Here is a 21,545-nt window from a genome sequence, read left to right on the forward strand (position 1 = left end):
TCCAATCAGAAAACAAACACATATGTTCGTCTTCTATATTGACCAATCATTGATCACGATATATTCATTCCGGCGAATTTATTATTTACTTCCGCAAGGTGCACGTTCGGTGAAGATGTGAGATGTAAATGAAAAAAGAACTTCGAAGTATGAGTGGGTCTAACGGTAACACTGATCCTGTGATCTTGGCCACTGCTGGATATGATCACACGATTAGGTTCTGGCAGGCCCACAGTGGGATCTGCTACCGAACTGTACAGCATCCAGACTCTGTATCCTTTTAGTTTTAGTGTTGATGAAATTACTTCATATCAAGTTGACCAGTCATAGTTAATTTTTCAGTCAGTATAGTCTAGCTGTGTTTTAACGAAATTTACAAAGTAACTTTTCTGTTTTAAAAGGTGTTATCATGAAGAATAATGTGCATTTCATAGTACATAATAAGCTTCAATCATTAGATACTTAAAATGTGGTTATAAATTGACCCCAAAATGACAGATATGTGAACTTGTGTATGTTTTGACCTTTCAATTTTCAGGGAGTGTGTTATTTGACTCATGCAATTGCTAAATGACAAGTGTTAACTGAAAACCCTGTATGCATAATACATGCAACGTAACTGAATGATGATATTAGGGAAACAATCATCTTCTTTTTACAAATAAGATTGTGTTCTGACTACGATAAGATTACAACACAATTAATCATATATTTGTTATTAACTGAAACAAAGTTTAAATAGACTTAACTGACCTTATGAATATTGCTAGAACAAATAAGACAATTATTCCTGTGCTTGATAAATTTTCTATGTAAAATTATAAGCTTTAACAGTTTCCAGCAGGTCAATGCATTGGCAATAACACCAGATAAACAGCTAATAGCTGCTGCAGGTAAATAACATTTTGTTGTAAAGCTATTAAAATGTGTTACTTATATTTAACTTGTATATATATAATTTTAAAATGAAAATACTGGTAAAAACATATTTTTTAACATGTGTAGTTCCATTTCATTTTGTTATCATCACAGTAAGTGTCCTGTATATATGAGATAAATATATAATGCATGTCATGCATACAAAGTAAGTACTGTAAGTTATATTTTAGTGAAATAATATTTTTTTGCATTACAGGATATCAGCACATACGTATGTATGATCTTAACTCTAACAATCCAAATCCTGTCATCAACTACGAGGGTATTTCCAAAAACATCACAGGTGTGGGATTTCAGGAGGAGGGCAAGTGGATGTACACTGGCGGAGAGGATAATAACGTCCGAATCTGGGACCTCAGGTAAAACATTGATCATACCTGTAAAGGTAATATTATTCCATTCAATATACCCGGTAAACATCAATACCTGTCAGTGTCTCTTATGGACCAGCGTTAGATGTATCCTTTTAAACTGGTGATTTAATTGCTTTCAATATGAAAAGAAGACAAAATTTTCATATTTTTGGGGTCTTCTGCATTTTTTCATTTCTGCTTCAAAAAAGCTATAGATAGTATTTTTTATTAACCCCCATATTTATAACTTTTTAAAGCATAGAACTTTGGAAGGGATCCCACTAAATCCATTTTGACTTTACAAACACCCTGTTTAATTTGAAAAGGACTCCATTTATGACACAACCAGCGCTAATACTGATATGATTAGAAATGGTGTAACTGCAAACAGTGTAAACATTTACACCTGGAAATTACCTTTTATAACATCAGGTGAATATTGGCACCTGTCATTACACCAGGTATCAAACATATAATGTGCAAACCCTTCCAATATAGTGTGTCTGGGTGCGACGAATCACCGAAACGGACCGAATCGGAACCGAAACGGACNGCCACAAGTATTTTTTATGCTGTGATAAGTATGGATTGCTCATTTAAATGGACAACTTTATCAATATTTTAAGCATTTAATAAATTGAAAATAATATCAAAATGAGCCAAGAAATCCAACGGAGAAAAAATTAATAAAAGGGGGAAATTAACGTAACGTATAAAAAAATGCGATGTCTCGTCACTGCATTATGATATAATTGCCTTTCTAATGTATGAAGATCTAGTCATGTGCTTGTATTTATATAACATAGATACATGCATTATTGTATGTATTTGGCATATATAATATACACAATATATAGGCCTACACGACAAATAAAGAAACACAGCTCAAATTTACCAAAAAAAAACACATTTACAATTTCGTTTCGGTTCCGATCGGGGTCCGTTTTGTTCACACACAATCTAAACTGTATTGAATTCCCTTAAAATAGCTTATGGTTTCCATTTCGACTCCGTTTCGTTTTAGTTTCGGTCCGTTTCGGTTCCGTTTCGGTGATTCGTCGCACCGGTGTATATCAGGACATTTTACTACAGTTTAACTCTTTCCTTTACACACTCCATAATGAGGGCAAGTCTACTTACCTTGACAGTAAATGTAAATACACACCATATTATCCATTGTCATTACTTATGAAAGGCAAAAAAATCATTCAGGGCAACTTTGGAATTTACCAGTTAGGGTGGAAGTTTGACTGGGCAAAAGTTGGCCGGTATACAATATCAGTTGAATATTTATCTATGTTAATATCTCAGGTATACATTTTACAACCACTAGTACCAGGTAAAAAGAAAATCGTTGATACCTGTCACTACCTGAGAAAATCATTGATACCTGTCACTACAAAAATCATTCACATCAAATGGTACTTAAGGTAAAACATTTCAGTTCCTTGCAGTCGGGTAAAGTTTAATACCAGTCAGCATTAATTAAACCAATATCTTAGGAAAACATTTATACGTGACAATACTATTACTACAGATATCTCTGATTTTGTATTCTGTTCAGATCCAGAAATCAACAATGCCAAAGACTGTTCCAAGTGAATGCCCCAATCAACTGTGTCTGTCTCCACCCCAATCAGGTAAGTATAAGATAGATAATGAAAACCAAGAAATGATATTTTATCAGAGATAGGTACCGATGTACAAAATTGACAGAATACAATGATGTATACAGTTAGTAAATTGTTTTGGAACATTGAAAAATCGTTTATAGATTTGATTAAAAACATTCATTTTATTTACTACAGTAATTTGCATAAATATTTTATCATTGACCGATTCTTTGGAGTTCATGAAATGTAGGTCAGTTCGAAATATATTTTTGCTTGACTGACTTTTATAAGACTTTGCTTTAAGCTTCATTTCTTTGGTTAGATTTGCTTTAAGCTCTATTTCCAGCAAAAGAGGGGAGTGGGGCATTTGTGTATTACAGACATCTTCTAGTGGCAGAATCAAATTTTAGCTTTGAAAATGGCTCAGAACACTAACCAGTTTTAGTCTGATTCTCTCGTCAATCCAATGTTAAATACTGTCCAAAAAGTTTAATTACGCTATGCTTACTTTCTATTGCACTCTAAAACTTTTATGTAGATATGGAGTAATAAAAATACCTAGAAGTAGTTCAATTACTGATGTGCTCCTTGATTAACTAGCCTAGTCCTAACAATTGCATATTGTTTTTAAGGGAGAACTTTTCATCGGAGACCAGAGTGGATCCATCCATATATGGGATTTGAAGACAAACAACAATGAACAGCTGGTAAGTAGTCAGTGAGGTGTATTGCAATGGATTAGTCCTTTGTGACTGTCAATGTAAAGCTCTTATGTTATCTCAAAAGATAACCATTGCCCTGTATTCCTCATCATCGGTAACCCTCGATAGTCTCGTTCTGTACCCTCACTTATTCGAGCTTGGTTTGGTTTGGTTTTATTGCGTTTAGCATCCTATTAACAGCTAAGGGCTTTTAAGGATGTATCTCCATTTATGTGTTTGTGCTGGAGGGGTATGATGGTGTAGTTCCTCCTTTCGTACTTAATTTATGAGTGCATGCCGGAGGAAAGGTACGTTGATGAATTTTCCTCAATGCAATAGCGCGGTTTTTATGCTGACTTCAGGGACTACCTCACTGAAATACCATACCGAAGGCACCTTGCACAGTTTTCCACCCATTCACATTACACTGCCAACAAGTCAACTCAGATGTTGTAACTACCCTAAATGCTGAAGGTTTAGTGGAGATTAACAACTTCCAGTTTTAAGGACTTGGTATGTCTCAGCCTGGACGCTGGACTCGCTGCCTCCCCCTCCTCGGTAAACACTCAACACCTTGGCCAAAAATGAGGTTTTTGCCAAGCAAGGCACTAGGAAACAAAAGGTTGTTAGAATGTGAAAAGAAAATGTAAAGATCCCAAAAGTTGCAGTGGGTACAGCAGATTTATTTTGGTCGCTTTTGTTATAGAGGTCACAAAAGCATATTCCAGATCTTGTGGGGGTCCCACCTTAGTCGCCTCTTACAACATGCAGTGGGCAACAGCAGGTATATTCTTTTCTCGCACCTCAGACAGAGATATCCCACGTCATACTTCATGCTAGATTTTTCTATCGGACTACGTTTTTACACGGAAGCATTCAAATGTAGCTTAAGTAGTGAAAAGGTCATCGTCATTTGAGGCTCAAGGTGGGATGCTTTTAGTTTTTTGCAAATCTGAATAGTTTTTTTCGAAATAAAAGTTGCGAGAATATAAATCTATTACCTGTAACTTAGCGAGATCGGGTTATCTCAGTCTCGGGCTAAGATTCTTCAACATCCCAACCTTGGCGTCTTAACCCTCGACAGAGATAACCCGATCTCGCTCAGTTACAGGTCATAGATTTTATTATTCTCAGTCCCTGACTTACTCAAGCTATAGATAATCAAACATTGGAAACCAACAAAGTTTATTCCCGGCTATTTGTTGTAACAGATACCAGAACCAGACGCCTCCATCCAGTCTATCAGTATTGACCCAATGGGAACGATGATGGCTGCTGTCAATAACAAGGTGAGGCTAAATTCTATAAAAAAAAAAAAGTTGTATAGAAATTCAAAAGTCATACATCTTACATGGCAAGTTTAGTAATTTTATGCTGTCCTCAATAACATCTGTATCTGTATCTGTATATATACTGGAAATTAGCTCACTCCAGGGTTAGTGAGTTTGCTATATCAATCTTAGTCAATTTTGGTCACAATAGTGGCCTTAAATTGTTCCGTTGTTTTACAGTTGATTATGTGCGATGGTAGTGCATTCCAGTCTTTTATGGTAGAAGGTACAAATGAGTTTTTATATACATGTATGTCGGTGTTACAACTAAGCACTTTGATGGATTTACTGTGCTGTTTTCTGGTATTAAACCTGATTAGCAAGTCGGCGGGTATGGCCAGGAGGCCGTGAACTATTTTGTAGAGTAACACTAAACGCTGGTCTTGCCATTTAAGTTCCTCCATCATTTTGGATACGCTTCTGTATCTGCTGTAATCATTGCACACAAAGCGGCAGCACGTCGCTGTATCCCTTCTAGACGGTCTATGTCCTTTTTCTGGTAAGAATCCCATACAACAGAAGCATAGTCGAATATAGATCTGACCAGTGAGATATAATGATGATATTTGGGCAAAGGTTTTCATTTGAGTTTATAGAGAAGCAGAAAAAAAGTACTTTAGTTCATCACAATTTACTGAAAAAGTGTAGTATAAGTAGCGGATCTGGATTCGGGATCAAGACCATATATCATTTAATAAGTATAATTTGAATGGCAGATCCGACCCAAGTTGATCGTAAACGTGTAATTCTATAGCAAATTTTGGCTATTTAGTGAGTGGCGGTTTGGTGAGATGGATGGATAAGTTTGTTTAAATATGACATATTATAAAAAAAAAATCAAAATTCTTCATGCTAATAATTGTTGAGATACTTAATTTTGAAAATTTCTACAGTGTAAAGTTCGTCTCTGATATTGTGTTGGTCTTATTGCATCATTGTGGGAGAATCGTGTTGTTTTTTTTGGATGAAGAAATGTTAAACTAAATAAGTATAGTATTTCATTATCAACTTAAAAAAATAAATTTAGAAACATCACCTCACAGCAGTGATTTCCAAACCCATACATTTTCCCTTCTTTTCTTTTGTTACAATAAACTAAAACTAAGACAAGAAATCAGGGCTAAACTAAAAATAGGACAGGGAGAGAGGATTATGTTGAGATCTGTTGATAATAACTAGAATTTACCTTTCACAGTGCTGTTGTTACATTTGGACACTGACAGGAGGGCGGGGAACAGATCCCACCCAACTCCACCCAAAAACCAAGTTTGAGGCTCACGGTCGATACGCTCTCAAATGTTTGTTCAGCCCAGATTCTACGTAAGTAATTGTGGAAGTAATTCAGCTCTGGAATAAGAAATTGCAATATACATTTATAAATCATTTTCTTTCTAATTTAAATACATTCTGTATGAAATATACATGTACAGTGTGGGTTAAGTTTGTGAAGTTTTAAACCAATGTCAGATGTGCATAAATGATCTTTTTATACCCCCGTCGAAGACGGGGACGTATTATGTTATCACGTGAGCGGGCGGGCGGGCGGGCGGGCGGGCGGGTGGGCGAACGATGTCCGCTCGATATCTCGAGTAATTATGAACGGATTAACTTCAAACTTCACAACAAGGTTAATTACCATGAAACCTTGGACGAGTTCGATAACCGCCATTATCCGACCATAATTTGTGGAGTTATGGTCCTTTATGGACTTGCTGAAACAGTGTCCGCTCGATATCTCGAGTAATTATTAACGGATTAACTTCAAACTTCACAACAAGGTTAATTACCATGAAACCTTGGACGAGTTCGATAACCGCCATTATCCGATCATAATTTGTGGAGTTATTCCCCTTGGTTTCATTAATGCGATGCATGCGTTCCATGATGTTGTATTGCACTCATTGATCTACAAGTTATGTTGAATGATTTCTCTTAATATCAATTACTCACAAATACTTCATATATTTCAATCATACAAACAACTGCTCATTCAATGTGTGGCGGGCGTATTATATACCGCCCGCGGTAACCTTGTTACAGAAAGGAATACAGTTAAACCTCGTTATACTGTCACCATTTGTGAAGAAAAAAAATTGGTGATGAATTATAAAGGAAAAAACATATACAGGTCAACAAAAAGAGCATAAGAGACTCTCAGATATGTTAGCAGTGAGGAAGGTAGCAAATGGAACAAGGATATCATATTGAGGTTTTACACTACACACAACATCAATTCTGTGGAAATTGAAAGGTAAAGTACAGGCTGTATTATGAACTGGATGAGTTTTCTTCTCTAGGTTGCTGGCTACCACCTCTGCCGATCACACAGCCAAGATCTGGCGGACGGCAGACCGCACCTTGATGACCGAACTCAGGGACAACACTCAGCGATGGGTGTGGGACTGTGCCTTCAGGGCGACTCACAAAACCTCATAACAGGTAACACACTGGGAACTCAGGGACAACACTCAGCGATGGGTGGGGGACTGTGCCTTCAGTGGCGACTCACAATACATCATAACAGGTAAAACACTGTAAACTTGGGGACAACACTCAGAGATGGGTGTGGGACTGTGCCTTCAGTGGCGACTCACAATACATCATAACAGGTAATACACTGTGAACTTAGGGACAACACTCAGCGATGGGTGTGGGACTGTGCCTTCAGTGGTGACTCACAATACATCATAACAGGTAACACACTGAACTCGGGGACAACACTCAGCGATGGGTGTGGGACTGTGCCTTCAGTGGCGACTCACAATACATCATAACAGGTAACACACTGTGAACTCCGGGACAACACTCAGGGATGGGTGTGGGACTGTGCCTTCAGTGGTGACTCGCAATACATCATAACAGGTAACACACTGAACTCGGGGACAACACTCAGAGATGGGTGGTATAGTGTGCTTTTTAAAAATTGCAACTCTTATCACATCATATGAGTAAATGAACAGAAACATCCCTGTTATGCCTTTTCAAAGAATTTTCAATTAACTTTTACATGCTAGATTTCATCAGTCATCATTCTCTGATAGGTAAGAGAATCATTTACGTAGTTTTTATTTTTGAAATATTTGGAAGAGAGATAGTTTGATAGGACTATTACCTGTCAGTTGTGTTGTACATAATTCAAATCCTTCAAAGATCCAGAAAAACTCTGAAATTTGGATTCCACAAGATGTTCTGAAGAAAATAATTCCTTTCATTAAATTCTCAACATTCTATTTGTTGATAGTCAGTATCAAAGTGTCACCTTCTTTCCTCGCAGTTGACATTTGATGTCCTTGTGTGAAACTGCCTTACAACCTCCCACTCCTCGCCTTTCATCATTTATTGAACAGTTCTTATACATTTCTTTGTCTCTACTGGCCAATGTCGACTGAGATCTAGAGACTTAAATAAGTTTGAAATTTATCGTGCTTGTGGGCTAGGTGTCAAATTCATTCTTGGGCACAACTGACTTTGGACCTTTTAACAGGGTCTTCTCAATTGTATCCATTAGAGGCTGATAGATCTCTTGTTTACGTGTCGATTTGTTTAAAAAATGTTTTAAGGTGAACTTTAAGAGGTATAAGAGACACCTTTGGGAAGTTGCCACTACTCTCTAATAAATCAATTTGTAGTTCTCACTTATCATAAAGCTAATATTTTTATGGATTTCTTTTTTATTTCTCTTCCACAGCATCTTCAGACAACACTGCTCGACTCTGGAGTGTAGATACTGGCGAGGTAAAGAAGGAATACAGCGGTCACCAAAAGGCTGTGGTTGCCATGGCGTTCCGGGACGAAATTGTTGTTCATTGATTCACTTCTATGCATGTTAATTCTTGAGGAGCTTTGTGTTGGACTGTGAAAGCTTGACAAGTTGGATGTTCATTCCAACTATTTTTCAATGAAATGCAAGATACTGGTCATCTTAAGGCTGAGTGTTACAGCTTTTTATGATGTGAACAACCTCCTTTAACTCATTCACCCCTGAAGACACATTTGAACTCTTCCAATTTAAAGGTTGGAATAGTTCATTATGAAATTTCAGGGGTGTATAAGTTAAACCCTGCACGTATTTAAACATTAGTATTAAAGGACTTCTCACTTTTAATACTTATTGAAGGGCAGGATGTTGTTTTAATATATTAGGAACATTTACATTGGTTGAAGTAATGTACAGGTCATGACCTTTTATGATATTGGACTAAACAATGATGTCACACAAAGTGTAGTTGTTATTGTGATGCCATTACTCTCTACAAATTTCAAGTTAAGTCAAGTCAAAGAAAAGTTGTGAGTATTGTAGATTCTTTTTCTGAGATAATATAGATGCTAGGTGAGAAAATGTGTTCCTTTAATATCTGATATTATTTGGTTATCATATTTATTGTAATTGTTGTTGAATTATTTTAATATTCTAAAATCTTTGAAATTACCTGTATTACTCAAGTAAGGTAAACAAAACAATCAACATTACTCAAAGCTTAACTTGAACAATTGTTCAACATGCATCTGATACCACAAGCCAGGGTCACCGTCTTTTATCACGATCCAAACGGTTAGACCAGAGTTGTTCGTTTATGAAATAAGGTCGGACCTAGTAATCTGATGCTGCTTTCAGGCAAGCCTTGACAAAGCCTTGCAAGACCTGCATTAACATTTGCATGTCCGCAAGGATTTTTATATCTAAAAACTTTTGTTTGCTGAAATGCTAGTCATTAAATACATGTAGGAAAATTTTCAAAATTACATCATTAATTTTCTTTCATTTTGGCCATTTTTATCCAAATTAACCAATATTCCTTGTGATAACAAACCCCACTAATCTACCATGTGACTGCCAAATCATGTGATATTTGTTTCGAGAATTTGCATCTCAGAGACACGATTAAGCTTGGGTATCCACTTCCGGCAGTCCTGATGTTTGAATTTTTGAAATGTACTGGTTATTTGTTTTTTGTAATGAATGTGTTACATGATCTGACCAAGCAGATATCACAACTGCATTTCTATAAATAATGGAAACAGCAAATATGTATAACAAGTGAATACCATGTTATAATGACGATACATGTATGACCATGTGAGAGTATGTGAAAATGAAAGTGGGTGTTTATTTCAAGGTCAAGGTGTGAGTGATGGCTGATAATTTTTTATTATAACAAAATATTAATCAAGTACTATTATAGTGATTCTAATCACAGGGGCCTGGCACAAATCCTAAACCCCACAGTCTGTATATATGTGTATTATATCATGTCCCTGATCCCACACCCATGGTCCATATATGTGTATTACGTGACACAGATCCCAAACCCCAGGCGGTATATGTGTCCATTATGTATTTCAAGTTACACATATATATGGACCGTGAGGTTAGGGATCTGTACCATGCCCCCAATGATTCTAGCTATAATAGTCGATCTTTTCTTCAGGACTGAAACATTTACATATTAAATACATTTGTAGAAGATTGCTAACTAATATCCTCTTATAAAATATTGAATGATTTTTCTGGGTTACAAAATATTTTGAAATTAAAAAATTTCAGTACATTGTATAGATAATCCTTTAAACAATATCAGACTTATTTCCATAAATGGACTGATAAAGCTTGTTTTCATCAAAACTCTGTAATATAAAAAAAAATCTCGATAGAAGAAATGATGATAAAATGTGTATGAAAATCAACATATATTAATCAATAAATGAAATCATTAAAATGATAAAGTTCTGAATATTTTTGTTGTTTTTATTCCGATCACTTTTCATCCGTCGGTGTCCGTCGTGCGTAAACTTTTTACATTATCAACTAATCTTCTCAATAACCATTGGATGGAATTTTTTCAAACTTGATCAGAATCATCCTTTGTAGAAGAGGCTACAAAATTGAAAAATTGGGATTCCTACCCAAACCCTAGGGGCCAGGGCGAGGCCCCAAAGGGAAAATTAACCAATATTTCAAAAATCTTCTTCTCCAGACTCAGAGGTACTACAGTCATTTTCTCTGCATGGATGGAAAGATCATCAGGGGCTTTATTTAAATTGTAAATTTTAGGACCCCTGGGCCATCCGTTCCCCCTTGGGGAGGAGGTAAAATAAACTATAGTTTATATAGGTAAACAACACTTTTGGGTATATTTTGACATTTTTCTGTAGGAAATTATTCTTACTTTGTGAGAATTTTCCTTGGAGGAAGATGGTTTTAAAATGTAAAATTGGGATTCCCACTCCAACCCTAGGGGCCAGGACGGCCCCCAAAGGAAAATTAACCAATTTTTCAAAAATCTTCTCCGCAGACTTGGAGGTACCACAGCCAATTTCTCTGCATGGATGGAAAGATCATCAGGGACTTTATTTAAATTGTAAATTTCAGGACCCCCAAGCTATCCATTCTCCCTTGGGGAGAGGGTTAAGTTTAGTTTATATAGGGAAACAACACTTTTGGGTATATTTTTGGCAATTTTCTGTAGGAAATTATTCTTACTTGGTGAGAATTTTCCTTGGAGGAAGATGGTTTTAAAATGTAAAATTGGGATTCCTACCCCAACCCTAGGGGCCAGGACGGGCCCTAAAGGGAAAGTTCACCAATATTTCAAAAATCTTCTTCTCCAGTCAATTTCAGTGCATGGATAGAAAGATTATCAGGAGCTTTATTGAAATTGTCAATTTCAGGACCCCTGAGCCATCTGTTGCCCCTTGGGGAGGGGTAAAGTTTACTATAGTTTATATAGGGAAATAAGACTTTTGAGTATATTTTATCCATTTTCAGCAGAAATTGTTTAAATGGTTGAGCTGACCCCCCGGGCTTAGGGGTGGGGCCAAAAATAGTTTATTACTTAGAAATGGTTAAGATCCCCACCATATAACCATATATACAATTGCCGAGTATAAAGAGAAGAATGCACATTTGCTTCCAGGATGGCCCTAGGGTCTGGCCCCAGCCTTGGAGACATACCGTAGTCCCTGGGCCATAATTTTAAAACGGTTGAGATCCCAACCCCAAAACTATATATGCAAATGCTGGGCATAAAGAGACGAATGCAGTCATGATATTAGAATAGACCCTGGGGTCTGACCGGACCCCTTGGGACCTAGTTTCTTAGTCACAGCTTGTAAACAGTTGAGATCCCCCCCCCTATAACCATATATACAATTGCTAAGTATAAAGAGATGAATGCACATATGCTTCCCGGATGGCTTTGGGGACTGCCCTACCCTTGGAGACTTAACCCCTTGGTCATAACTTTGAAATGGTTAAGATCCCCACCCCAAAACTATATATACAATTGTTGGGCATACAGAGACGAATGCAGTCATGATATTATAATTGACCCCAGGGTCTGGCCACAACCCTAGGGACCTAGTTTCTGAGTCACAGCTTGGAAACAGTTGAGATACCCACTCCATAACCATACATAAAAATTGCTGGACATGAAAAATCTAATACAGATATGCTACAAGAGTTGGCCTTTGGGTCTGGAATATTCCCTTGGATCTCATTTTGAGAATATTTTGCCATGATAACTTAAGATATCCAGGTGAGCGATACAGGCCCTCTGGGCCTCTTGTTCAAACTTGGTCAGAATCATCTTTGGTGCATGAGGGTATTACATTGTAAAATTAGAATTCCTGCCCAATCCCCAGGGGCTAGGGCAGGGCCCCAAAGGGAACATTTATCAATATTTTAAAATTCTTATCCTTTGATGACACGACGAGTATTGTATTTCACTTAGTTTACATGCTGATTTCCACATCACATCTAAACAATGAAATTAAGCTACCAGTACCTATGATATAACTCGGGTGACGGCTAAGGCCCTTGTTGTCCCACTGCTCTTTTAATAGTAAAGTGCAAAATCTGTGGAATGTTAAAACATGACTTACTCAATAGGGCTACAGAAAATCAGGAAAGTTTACAGCCGATGTAGGTTAGAGAGAATTATATATCTGCTACAGGTTCTATTCTTATCCGATGATGTATTAGCCAATATGTATATTTGCTGGTTTTGCATATATATATATATATATTCATGCAATTAAAAAGTCAAGAAATGGAATATCACAGTACCCTATAACAGTTTAAAAGTTTTAAAAGTAACCACTGAAAATTTGCACTTATTTGACCTTTGACCTAAGATCAAGGTCACAGTGACCTGATGATGGTGCATCGCACATCATCTATGGGCGATATAGTTATACTGTAAGACAGAGATATCTTTTCATGGTTTAAAAGTTATTGTCTTGACATGAAAATTAGAAGAAGAACCAGAACTATTACAATATGTCTCCCTTCATATGATTGGGAGACATAAAACCAGGAAGCTACCAGCCAAATATGAAGATTATATACCTTTCAGTTGTTCAAAAGAAGTCATTTGAAGCGGTTCACACATTTGACCCCTATGACTTTGAAAGTAGGTCAGGGTCATTTTCATTCTCAAACATTGTCTGGCTCTATCCCAGGAAGCTACCAGCCAAATATGAAGATTATATACCTTTCAGTTCTTCTTCAGAAGTCATTTGAAGCGTTTCACATATTTGACCCCTGTGACCTTGAAAGTAGGTCAAGGTCATTTTCATTCTCAAACTTTGTCAGGCTCCTACCAATGAAGCTTTCAGCCAAATATCATGACTCTAAGCATGTTCATTCTTCAGAAGAAGTTGTTTAAAGGAAAAGTTGACGGACGACGGAAGGACGACAGACGCCACACCACGACATAAGCTCACTTGCCCTTTGGACAGGTGAGCTAAAAACAAACACGTCTTATAATGGTATGGTTTATTTCAACAAGTTTAAATTTGAATCGTGTAATATCTTATGTGATTATGTAAACAATGACAAATTACAATTAATGAAAGGGGTGAATACTGATAATTCTTTTAATGAAAAACATGTTTAATACAGTGAAACCTGTCCTATATGACCCCTATTGTTTGGACTTGTCCGATTTTATTTTGTAGCTAATGTAAAGAAATCTGATTATTGGATTAGCCATGTCATATATGATGTCAGAATACTCAGGGGTCAGAATAGACAAGATATCGGTTAACTCAGGGTTTTTTCTAAACAGGTTTCACTGTATTATAGTCACTGATGATAATTTTATGAATTTGAAATTTCCTCTTTACTGCTAATTATAACAAGTGCTGTATTAGGGAATTTTCTTTTGCATAAATATTACCATATCATACTCAAAAATCTTCTATACTGATATGATTGATTTTTTTCCCTTTTTTCCTTTTTCAACTCCAAAGCAACTGATCCTGGTTCACAACCATTTCCCTTTAATACAGCACAATGTACACATCCGTACATGAAAATCATTTTTTGAAAAATTGGAAACGTCATTCTTACAGAATAACCTTACTTGATAATTCATGTTGGTATATCATGGTTATACTGGTGACGCAACATGGAGCAGAGCCAGTAAAACAGATACTTGTGACAGTACGTTCACATTAAACAGACGCAAATCTCAAAACGCAGTAGGATTATCCGCATTCTTATTCATTTCAGCTAAAACCATCGATAGAACACCAATTTGAAGATATATTTGTTTATTTTTTTTTTAAATCTTTGTGATGACACTCTGCTGTGGATGGTGACATCAGTTACATTCAAAGTGACTCAGGGAAGTGAAATAACATTGACCTTTCGTGGTCACGTTATTGTTCATGATATCATTAATAATCAATTTGATGGCGTGTCAGGGTCAGTTGGGGTCACTGACATTAACAATTGGCATCCGGGTTTCATATGCAAAAGAGAAATATGCGGATGGTATATCATGGCTATACTGTTACAAATTATTACAACTGACCAATCAAATACCGCGTTACATCTCAAATGAAACAGAATAAGACATTGGATGATAAAGATTATACTGAACTTGTTTATATATTTATATCTTCCTTAAGAAGAATATAAAAAAAATTGCAAAGTTTCGAATTTTGAACTTCGTTCATCTGGTCTTACTTCTTATAATGTGATAATACTGGTTTACAATTAAATACACTGAACTCTGTTGTGGCACACCTCCATTACCTTATTATATAAGAAGAAGGATGAGAAGTTCTTTCTGGCTGATTAATGCTATAAACCAAAGAGCATTCTTAAAATCGTTATTCGTAATTGTCTTTCAATACTACACCATCCTGAATGCAAATAGATTTACAGTTATATGGACATGAATATTAATAATTTATATAAATTCTAAACTAAATACATGTAGTAATATGGAACAGACTTTATTGCACTAAAAGCTATAAATAGAAATCAACTCATTCTTTCTTAGAAGAAAAGCCGATAGGAGTTAATACATTTAGTAGGATATTAGTGGACACAATTATTGCTGCCTCTATATCCACATCAATATAGTTTGAAATTCATTGTGGTAAACATAAAATAAGCCTATATATAAAACACTGTATGATCGTATTTCAACTCAAGATCTTTCCAAAATTTGTCCCAAATTTTTCTCAAAGTCACATGTATAAATGTTGAGTTGATATGAAATCTTAGGGTAACTTTGACAGTATATTTTAACAGTAAACATGTACCAAGTGCACCTGTAGAATGTGAATGTGTTTTATATACATGTACATTACTTCAACAAAAAATGTGTCAAAAGTCTCTTTTCCCCCCTTATTTATAACATGTGCTTTTTGTGAATTTTGAAAATTCATTTAAAGTTGAAGAAATTCTAATGTAATTTATGTGATGAAAAATTAAGTACCAATTAAGAATGAAGTTTCAAACCCAAACTACCAAACCGTTATACCCACAAAATTAAACTACGATAGAGTAATAACTATAACAGCACTAGGCATTAGGTAAGCATATGAAATCGTGTCACTTAAAAAGAAGGGTAGCAAGGCTTTAAGCATGTTTAAATAATTTCAAAAAATTTGGTTGGGAAAATTGTAAATGGATGATAAAAATCTTACAACTAGCAATATCGCATCCTGCTGTCTGTGAGTACAAAAAAGTTCATTGAACCTCCATTTGTATACCTATGGAAATTTTTTCACTTTCTTTTTAACATAAATACCGACCTCCCCCACCCCCCTTATAAACCATCTTTTGAAGAAAATATCCATTTTTCAATTTAAAATAAAATCTGCCATCTTTCACATTTTTTTTTCAATCTTGATGATGAATATTCTCATTTTTAAATACAATTCATACAAAGAGAAAACATATATACAGTTAACAAAACATTGGTTAACCCCTCAAAGCCCTTAAGGGAATAAGCTACCCAGTACAATATACTGACCAAGAATGACCTCCCTCGACACAAATTTAGTAATTGAATTCTGATCATTCTAAGTGTGTCATCAATTAATCAGGTCAAACTTACCCTTTGTTAAAGATAACTAACAGGTTTCTTTCGAAGATACCAGTCATCATAAGGTAGCATATATCCTTTCATGTGTATTTTGGTTAACTCATTCACCCCTGAAATTTCGTAATGAACTATTCCCACCTTTGAATTGGAAGAGGTCAAATGTGTCTTCAGGGGTGAAGGAGTTAAAAAGATTAATTTAATATTTCAAAAGAAAGAAGAAATCTGTTATTAATTTCTGTTACAAAAAAATTGAAGTACCTTAAAATGTTACTTGGATGTTGTCCATTAATTCTGTTACAAAAATGTACATACCTTAAAATGGAATTGGGATGTTGTCTATGTCAAATTACTTTTCAATAATTGTCAAATTTGACTTAAACATTTTCCATACTGTTGATACAATACCCAGAAACAAGAGTAGCAGTGTATAGCACACTTTACATGTTCAATACATGTATAAAACTGTGGATTTTTAGCTCTGCTTATAGAACGGTCCAAGTGTGTTCGTTTATCATGGAAAATTTCTCTACAAAACCTAGAGACACAAACAAATGTTTCGTTATCATTTCTTTAGGCTGAACAGGCTAGGAACATGAGAGCCCCACTAGAATGTTTGGGCACCTCAGTCGAACACAGCTCCACAGTTTGGACACCGTCTTTGTCTCATAGCTAGGCAACACAGAACTCCGAGGGGGAAGAAGAGAATGGCACACAGTACCCCGAGACAAGTGTAATCTTCTTCCAACACTCCAACCTGTCAACACAAAGGAATATCTTTGGTCAAAAATATGGTTTACAGTGTCCAATTTTTATTATTTATTAATTGGTTCATTTCTGCCAACACCCAAATTATGTACACATATTGATTAATTTAAGTTTATCTGCAATATGAAACATAACATTTAAGTATCATATATATTTATAAAACAATCTACTACCACTTTCGGTAAGCTGTGGTATTTGGAACCAAAATGGGGTACCACAATGACCAGTCTACGACTGGTAAAACACAGCCTCATATCCGGTGATAAGCCCACCCCCACTTCAGACATTTTTTCATGTACAGTCCCCCTGGGCTTATCACCAGTAAAATAGTTCGGTAAGAAAAGAAAGTACATTTGGTAATTATGACCAATAGATACACAAAGAATATTGAAGAGATTAAAAGTTTTATTTTGTTAGGCAATAAATGATGAGGACAATAAGTAACAAAATTGAATAAGCAACAGTACGTCAAAATCATGGCAATTATTCATATCATGTTATATTTGTGTACATTGGTCAACATTATTGTGTAATTTTCTTATAAAATGCCCAGCAATGACACTCGCCTAAACAACAGATACATTTCAGACTATGCCAGTCAAATCTTATCAGTTATAAGTGCCTTGATCCCTAACACCCCATACAATTATCTCTGGAAAAGCCCATTTTTTGACGATGTTGTACCTTAAGCTGGAAAATAATCATGATACCTGTGTATACTTTCACTTCTTTTACTACAATCACCCAGGGGTGTAACAATTTCATATTAAGATTACTAGTCCAGAGGCATTTTTTGAAAAATTCTAACACCACCTATATTTTTACAATAATTTCACAAGCCCAGAATTTATACACCCTTGATCTGACACCAGTTACCAAAACTATAACAACATGAAAGATATGAAATTATTATGATACACAATAAAGTCTAATGACTTACCCTACAGGCTGGACAGCCTCCCACAATGACCACATTAGGAGCTCTGTCCCCACCTCTACAACTTGACCAATAACTAATCACATACCCTACCGGCTGGACAGCCTCCCATAATGCCCACCTGTGTCACACGGTCCCCACCTCTACAACTTCACCAATAACTAATCACATAACCTACAGGCTGAACAGCCACCAACAATGCCCACCTGAGGGGGGCCGTCCCCACCTCTACAACTTCACCAATAACTAATCACATACCCTACCGGCTGGACAGCCTCCCACCATGCCCACCTGTGTCACCCTGTCCCCACCTCTACAACTTGACCAATAGCTAATCACATACCCTACAGGCTGAACAGCCTCCAACAATGACCACCTGAGGCACACTGTTCCCACCTCTATAACTTGACCAATAACTAATCTCATACCCTACAGGCTGGACCGCCTCCCACAATGCCCAACTGTGTCACACTGTCCCCACCCCTACAACTTGATCAATGACGTACCCTACAGACTGGACAGCCCGCCACAATGCCCACCTGTATTAAACTGTAGTAGCAGTGTATAGCCCACTTTACATGTTCAATACATGTATAAAACTGTGGATTTTTAGCTCTGCTTATAGAACGGTCCAAGTGTGTTGGTTTATCGTGGACAGCCTCCCACAATTCCCACCTGTGTCACACTGCCCCCCCCTCTACAACTTGACCAATAGCTAATCACATACCCTACAGGCTGGACCGCCTCCCACAATGCCCACATTAGGAGCTCTGTCGCCACCTCTACAACTTGATCTATTACTTACCCTACAGACTTGACAGCCTCCCACAATGACCACCTGTGTCACACTGCCCCCACCTCTACAACTTCACCAATAACTAATCACATACCCTACAGGCTGGACAACCTTCCACAATGCCCACCTGTGGCACACTGTCCCCACCTCTATAACTTGACCAATAACTAATCACATACCCTACAGGCTGAACAGCCTCCAACAATGACCACCTGAGGCACACTGTCCCCCCCTCTACAACATGACCAATGACTTACCCAACAGGCTGGACAGCCTCCCAAAATGACCACATTAGGAGCTCTGTCCCCACCTCTGCAACTTGACCAATAACTAATCACATACCCTACAGGCTAGACAGCCTCCCACAATGACCACCTGTGTCACACTGCCCCCACCTCTACAACTTGATCAATGATTTACCCTACAGACTGGAAAGCCTCCCACAATGCCCACCTTTGACACACTGTCCCCTCCTCAACAACTTGATCAATGACTTACCCTACAGGCTGGACAGCCTCCCACGATGACCACCTGTTGAGCAGGCTGTTGTTGGACAACTACATTGCTAGTATTACTGTAGCTTTGATACCCCTGGTTGTACCCAGCCTGCTGTGGGTTGTTGTAGGGGGCGCCAGTGTTATTGGTGTATGGGTTGCCAGTGTAGGCTCCTGCAGGAGGTCCTGCAGGGTTGGTATAACCTCCCTGGGGCTGCTGTGGTCCCCCAGGATACTTCCCTTGTTGGGGGTATTGAGGAGCTGCTCCAGGGGCTGTTCCATAACCTGTTTACGAAAAAACGAAAAAAAAATCATTTGTTGAATTATCTTTAAGTCAGATAGCTACTGAAATTATGACCTTATGAGTCATCAGATGTATAATTAAACAGTTTAAAAGTAACTGCAAATTTGAGATTTAATGATCTAGAGCAGTATAGAACCATATATCAGGTTTTACAGTGGCTTATTACAATGTGTGAATGAAGTACACCATAAGTTATATAAGTGTAGTCATATACAGAAAGGAAAGCTATCATCAAGTGAAGAGTACTGGTACATGTAGTCAGTTCCTGATACTGGAGAAGGAATGTGGAGGATGAGGATAACAACCTAACTTCTAAACCTGTGCAGGTTCTGGGGAAAACAGGCCTGCTGTATCCCACTGCATGATTGTAAGAGGCGACTTATGTGGGGGCTCCGTCAAAATCAGGGGGTTTCTTCTGTCTTCCTACGAAGGAGACATGGAAGAGACCAAAATTGTTCTGCTGCCCATCATGCAACATTTGGGATCTTATTTAATTTCTTTCTTTCCTGTTGTCTTTCTTTTTGTTTCTTGTGCTGTCTCCATAGGCACCCGTCTGCATATGACCCTGGCTGTTGCGAGGACATTTAACCCCAAACAAACAAACCTAACTGCTAATTGTATCAATACTTTCTACTGCCGGTGAAAACTTCATCGCAGCCATCTAAAGGGCCGCTTCCCTGCCACTATACACCTAGTGATCAATCTACATACAACTCCAGAGTCCTATACTCATAGAATTTTGATGGGACTCAAAGAATTTCTGGAAATACTGACATTTAACATTGTGGGACCCATTGTTTTTGGCAATACAGTTGTTAGCAATACAGTTAAAGGACAGATGAAAATAAATTGTTGATTGATCACTGTTCAGTGTACACCATGTGAAAAATCTTGCTAAATATGTATACCCTAAATCTCATAAACAGAGATGGCGATCCTCAGTGAAGGCCTTATGTGCTTCCAAGCACGAACAGGATTAAGTAAGTAAGTAAATCTCATAAACACAGAGATATATTAATAAATTACACCAAAATAAAATACATTTGCCCCTTAACAATAAACTTATTAATATATTGACATATAGGAACTGTGTATGCTATATTAAAGCAGTACTGACTACATGTACATTACAAGGACATATTTCCTGGTTTAAAATTACACTTGAGTCACCACATTAACAAAATAAACATGTATTGCTTTAATTGTTTGTAATCGGTTAAATTACCTTGCTGACTCCCTTGAACTTCCTGGTATGGTGGAGGTGCACCTGAGGACATCTTTGATTTAAATTTAAATCTGAAAATGCAAATGTTTCTTTTATTAAAACAGAGACACTTTAAACAGTTACAGGTAACAATTGATTTCAGTAATTTTGCTCAAACACATGATACATACATTATTCTGTTAAAAATCTAATCACATGCATGTAACACATCAGGCGACTTAATCTCAAAACATATAAAAGGTGACTGGGCGTCTGTTTAATTATTTTCGTTCCAAGAAATTGTTTTGTGAAATATTTCTTACAATAACATATAAAAGATATCACTCAATCTACCTTCATATATATCTGCATTATGTTTAAGATGATTAACTGATGTAGAAATTAATAACATAACGTAAATATTGATTGATAAACATATTGATAGTGTTCGAACACTGACTCAGGATCACATGTGTTGTGTTCCACTTTCTGTTGACAGGTCACTTACCAGACTATACTGTACACTATATTGGGTTATTACAAATAAACAAGAGAGTAATACTTACCAAATTTGAGATCAAACGACACTTCTAGTGTGTATGAATCGCCCTATATATAGATGTTACATGTCAAAGAAACGTGCTGTTTATTTCAGAGAATACCTACCTGCCACTTTGCACAGCTTTCAGTTTATTTCTGTCACAAGACTCAGCTCATTCGGATTTCTTGTGGGTTTACCTGACCACAGTTATTGAAATTGAAA

The 21,545-nt window shown here is 36.8% G+C and overlaps 2 protein-coding genes across 5 annotated transcripts; one reads left to right on the top strand and one right to left on the bottom strand.

The window, feature by feature from the left end:
• The first annotated feature begins 80 nt into the window (after positions 1–80).
• LOC110448549 (target of rapamycin complex subunit lst8-like) lies at positions 81–9,140 on the top strand. Of its 3 annotated transcripts, none has more exons than XR_002462740.1 (10): positions 81–272; positions 842–893; positions 1,136–1,298; positions 2,857–2,932; positions 3,538–3,612; positions 4,818–4,895; positions 6,133–6,257; positions 7,235–7,351; positions 7,436–7,631; positions 8,626–9,140. XR_002462740.1 is itself a non-coding variant. In XM_021494835.1 (10 exons), the coding sequence occupies exons 1-10, from the start codon at positions 129–131 to the stop codon at positions 8,745–8,747; spliced, it is 1,017 nt and encodes a 338-aa protein (XP_021350510.1). In that variant the 5' UTR covers positions 81–128; the 3' UTR covers positions 8,748–9,140. The 3 variants fall into 3 exon arrangements, 1 of the variants encoding a protein (XP_021350510.1); XM_021494835.1 differs by having other exon boundaries at positions 7,235–7,331; positions 7,462–7,546; XR_002462741.1 differs by having other exon boundaries at positions 7,235–7,631.
• A 4,558-nt stretch (positions 9,141–13,698) lies between these two features.
• Positions 13,699–21,530, bottom strand: LOC110448551 (brain protein I3-like). 2 transcript variants are annotated; one of them, XM_021494839.1, is made up of 4 exons: positions 21,449–21,530; positions 20,804–20,874; positions 19,279–19,559; positions 13,699–17,036 (listed from the first exon to the last, which is right to left on the bottom strand). In XM_021494839.1, exons 2-4 carry the CDS (start codon positions 20,853–20,855, stop codon positions 16,905–16,907), a joined length of 465 nt encoding a protein of 154 aa, XP_021350514.1. In that variant the 5' UTR covers positions 20,856–20,874; positions 21,449–21,530; the 3' UTR covers positions 13,699–16,904. The 2 variants fall into 2 exon arrangements, with proteins under 2 accessions (XP_021350514.1, XP_021350515.1); XM_021494840.1 differs by lacking the exon at positions 21,449–21,530 and adding an exon at positions 21,349–21,442.
• Positions 21,531–21,545: the final 15 nt, after the last annotated feature.

The sequence above is a fragment of the Mizuhopecten yessoensis genome, unplaced genomic scaffold (assembly GCF_002113885.1).
Source record: "Mizuhopecten yessoensis strain PY_sf001 unplaced genomic scaffold, ASM211388v2 scaffold4121, whole genome shotgun sequence".
NCBI classification, from domain to species: domain Eukaryota; kingdom Metazoa; phylum Mollusca; class Bivalvia; order Pectinida; family Pectinidae; genus Mizuhopecten; species Mizuhopecten yessoensis.

What these genes read in the sequence shown, in the direction of transcription:
- LOC110448549 (XM_021494835.1), top strand. Translation starts at nt 129, where the DNA reads ATGAAAAAAGAACTTCGAAGTATGAGTGGGTCTAACGGTAACACTGAT. An exon ending in ACAGCTAATAGCTGCTGCAG is followed by an intron (nt 894 to 1,135) that starts GTAAATAACATT and finishes TTTGCATTACAG; the next exon opens with GATATCAGCACATACGTATG. An exon ending in CTCACAATACATCATAACAG is followed by an intron (nt 7,547 to 8,625) that starts GTAATACACTGT and finishes TCTCTTCCACAG; the next exon opens with CATCTTCAGACAACACTGCT.
- LOC110448551 (XM_021494839.1), bottom strand. Translation starts at nt 20,855, where the DNA reads ATGTCCTCAGGTGCACCTCCACCATACCAGGAAGTTCAAGGGAGTCAG. An exon ending in AGTTCAAGGGAGTCAGCAAG is followed by an intron (nt 19,560 to 20,803) that starts GTAATTTAACCG and finishes TTTCGTAAACAG; the next exon opens with GTTATGGAACAGCCCCTGGA. An exon ending in GAGGCTGTCCAGCCTGTAGG is followed by an intron (nt 17,037 to 19,278) that starts GTAAGTCATTGA and finishes TTGTGTTGACAG; the next exon opens with GTTGGAGTGTTGGAAGAAGA.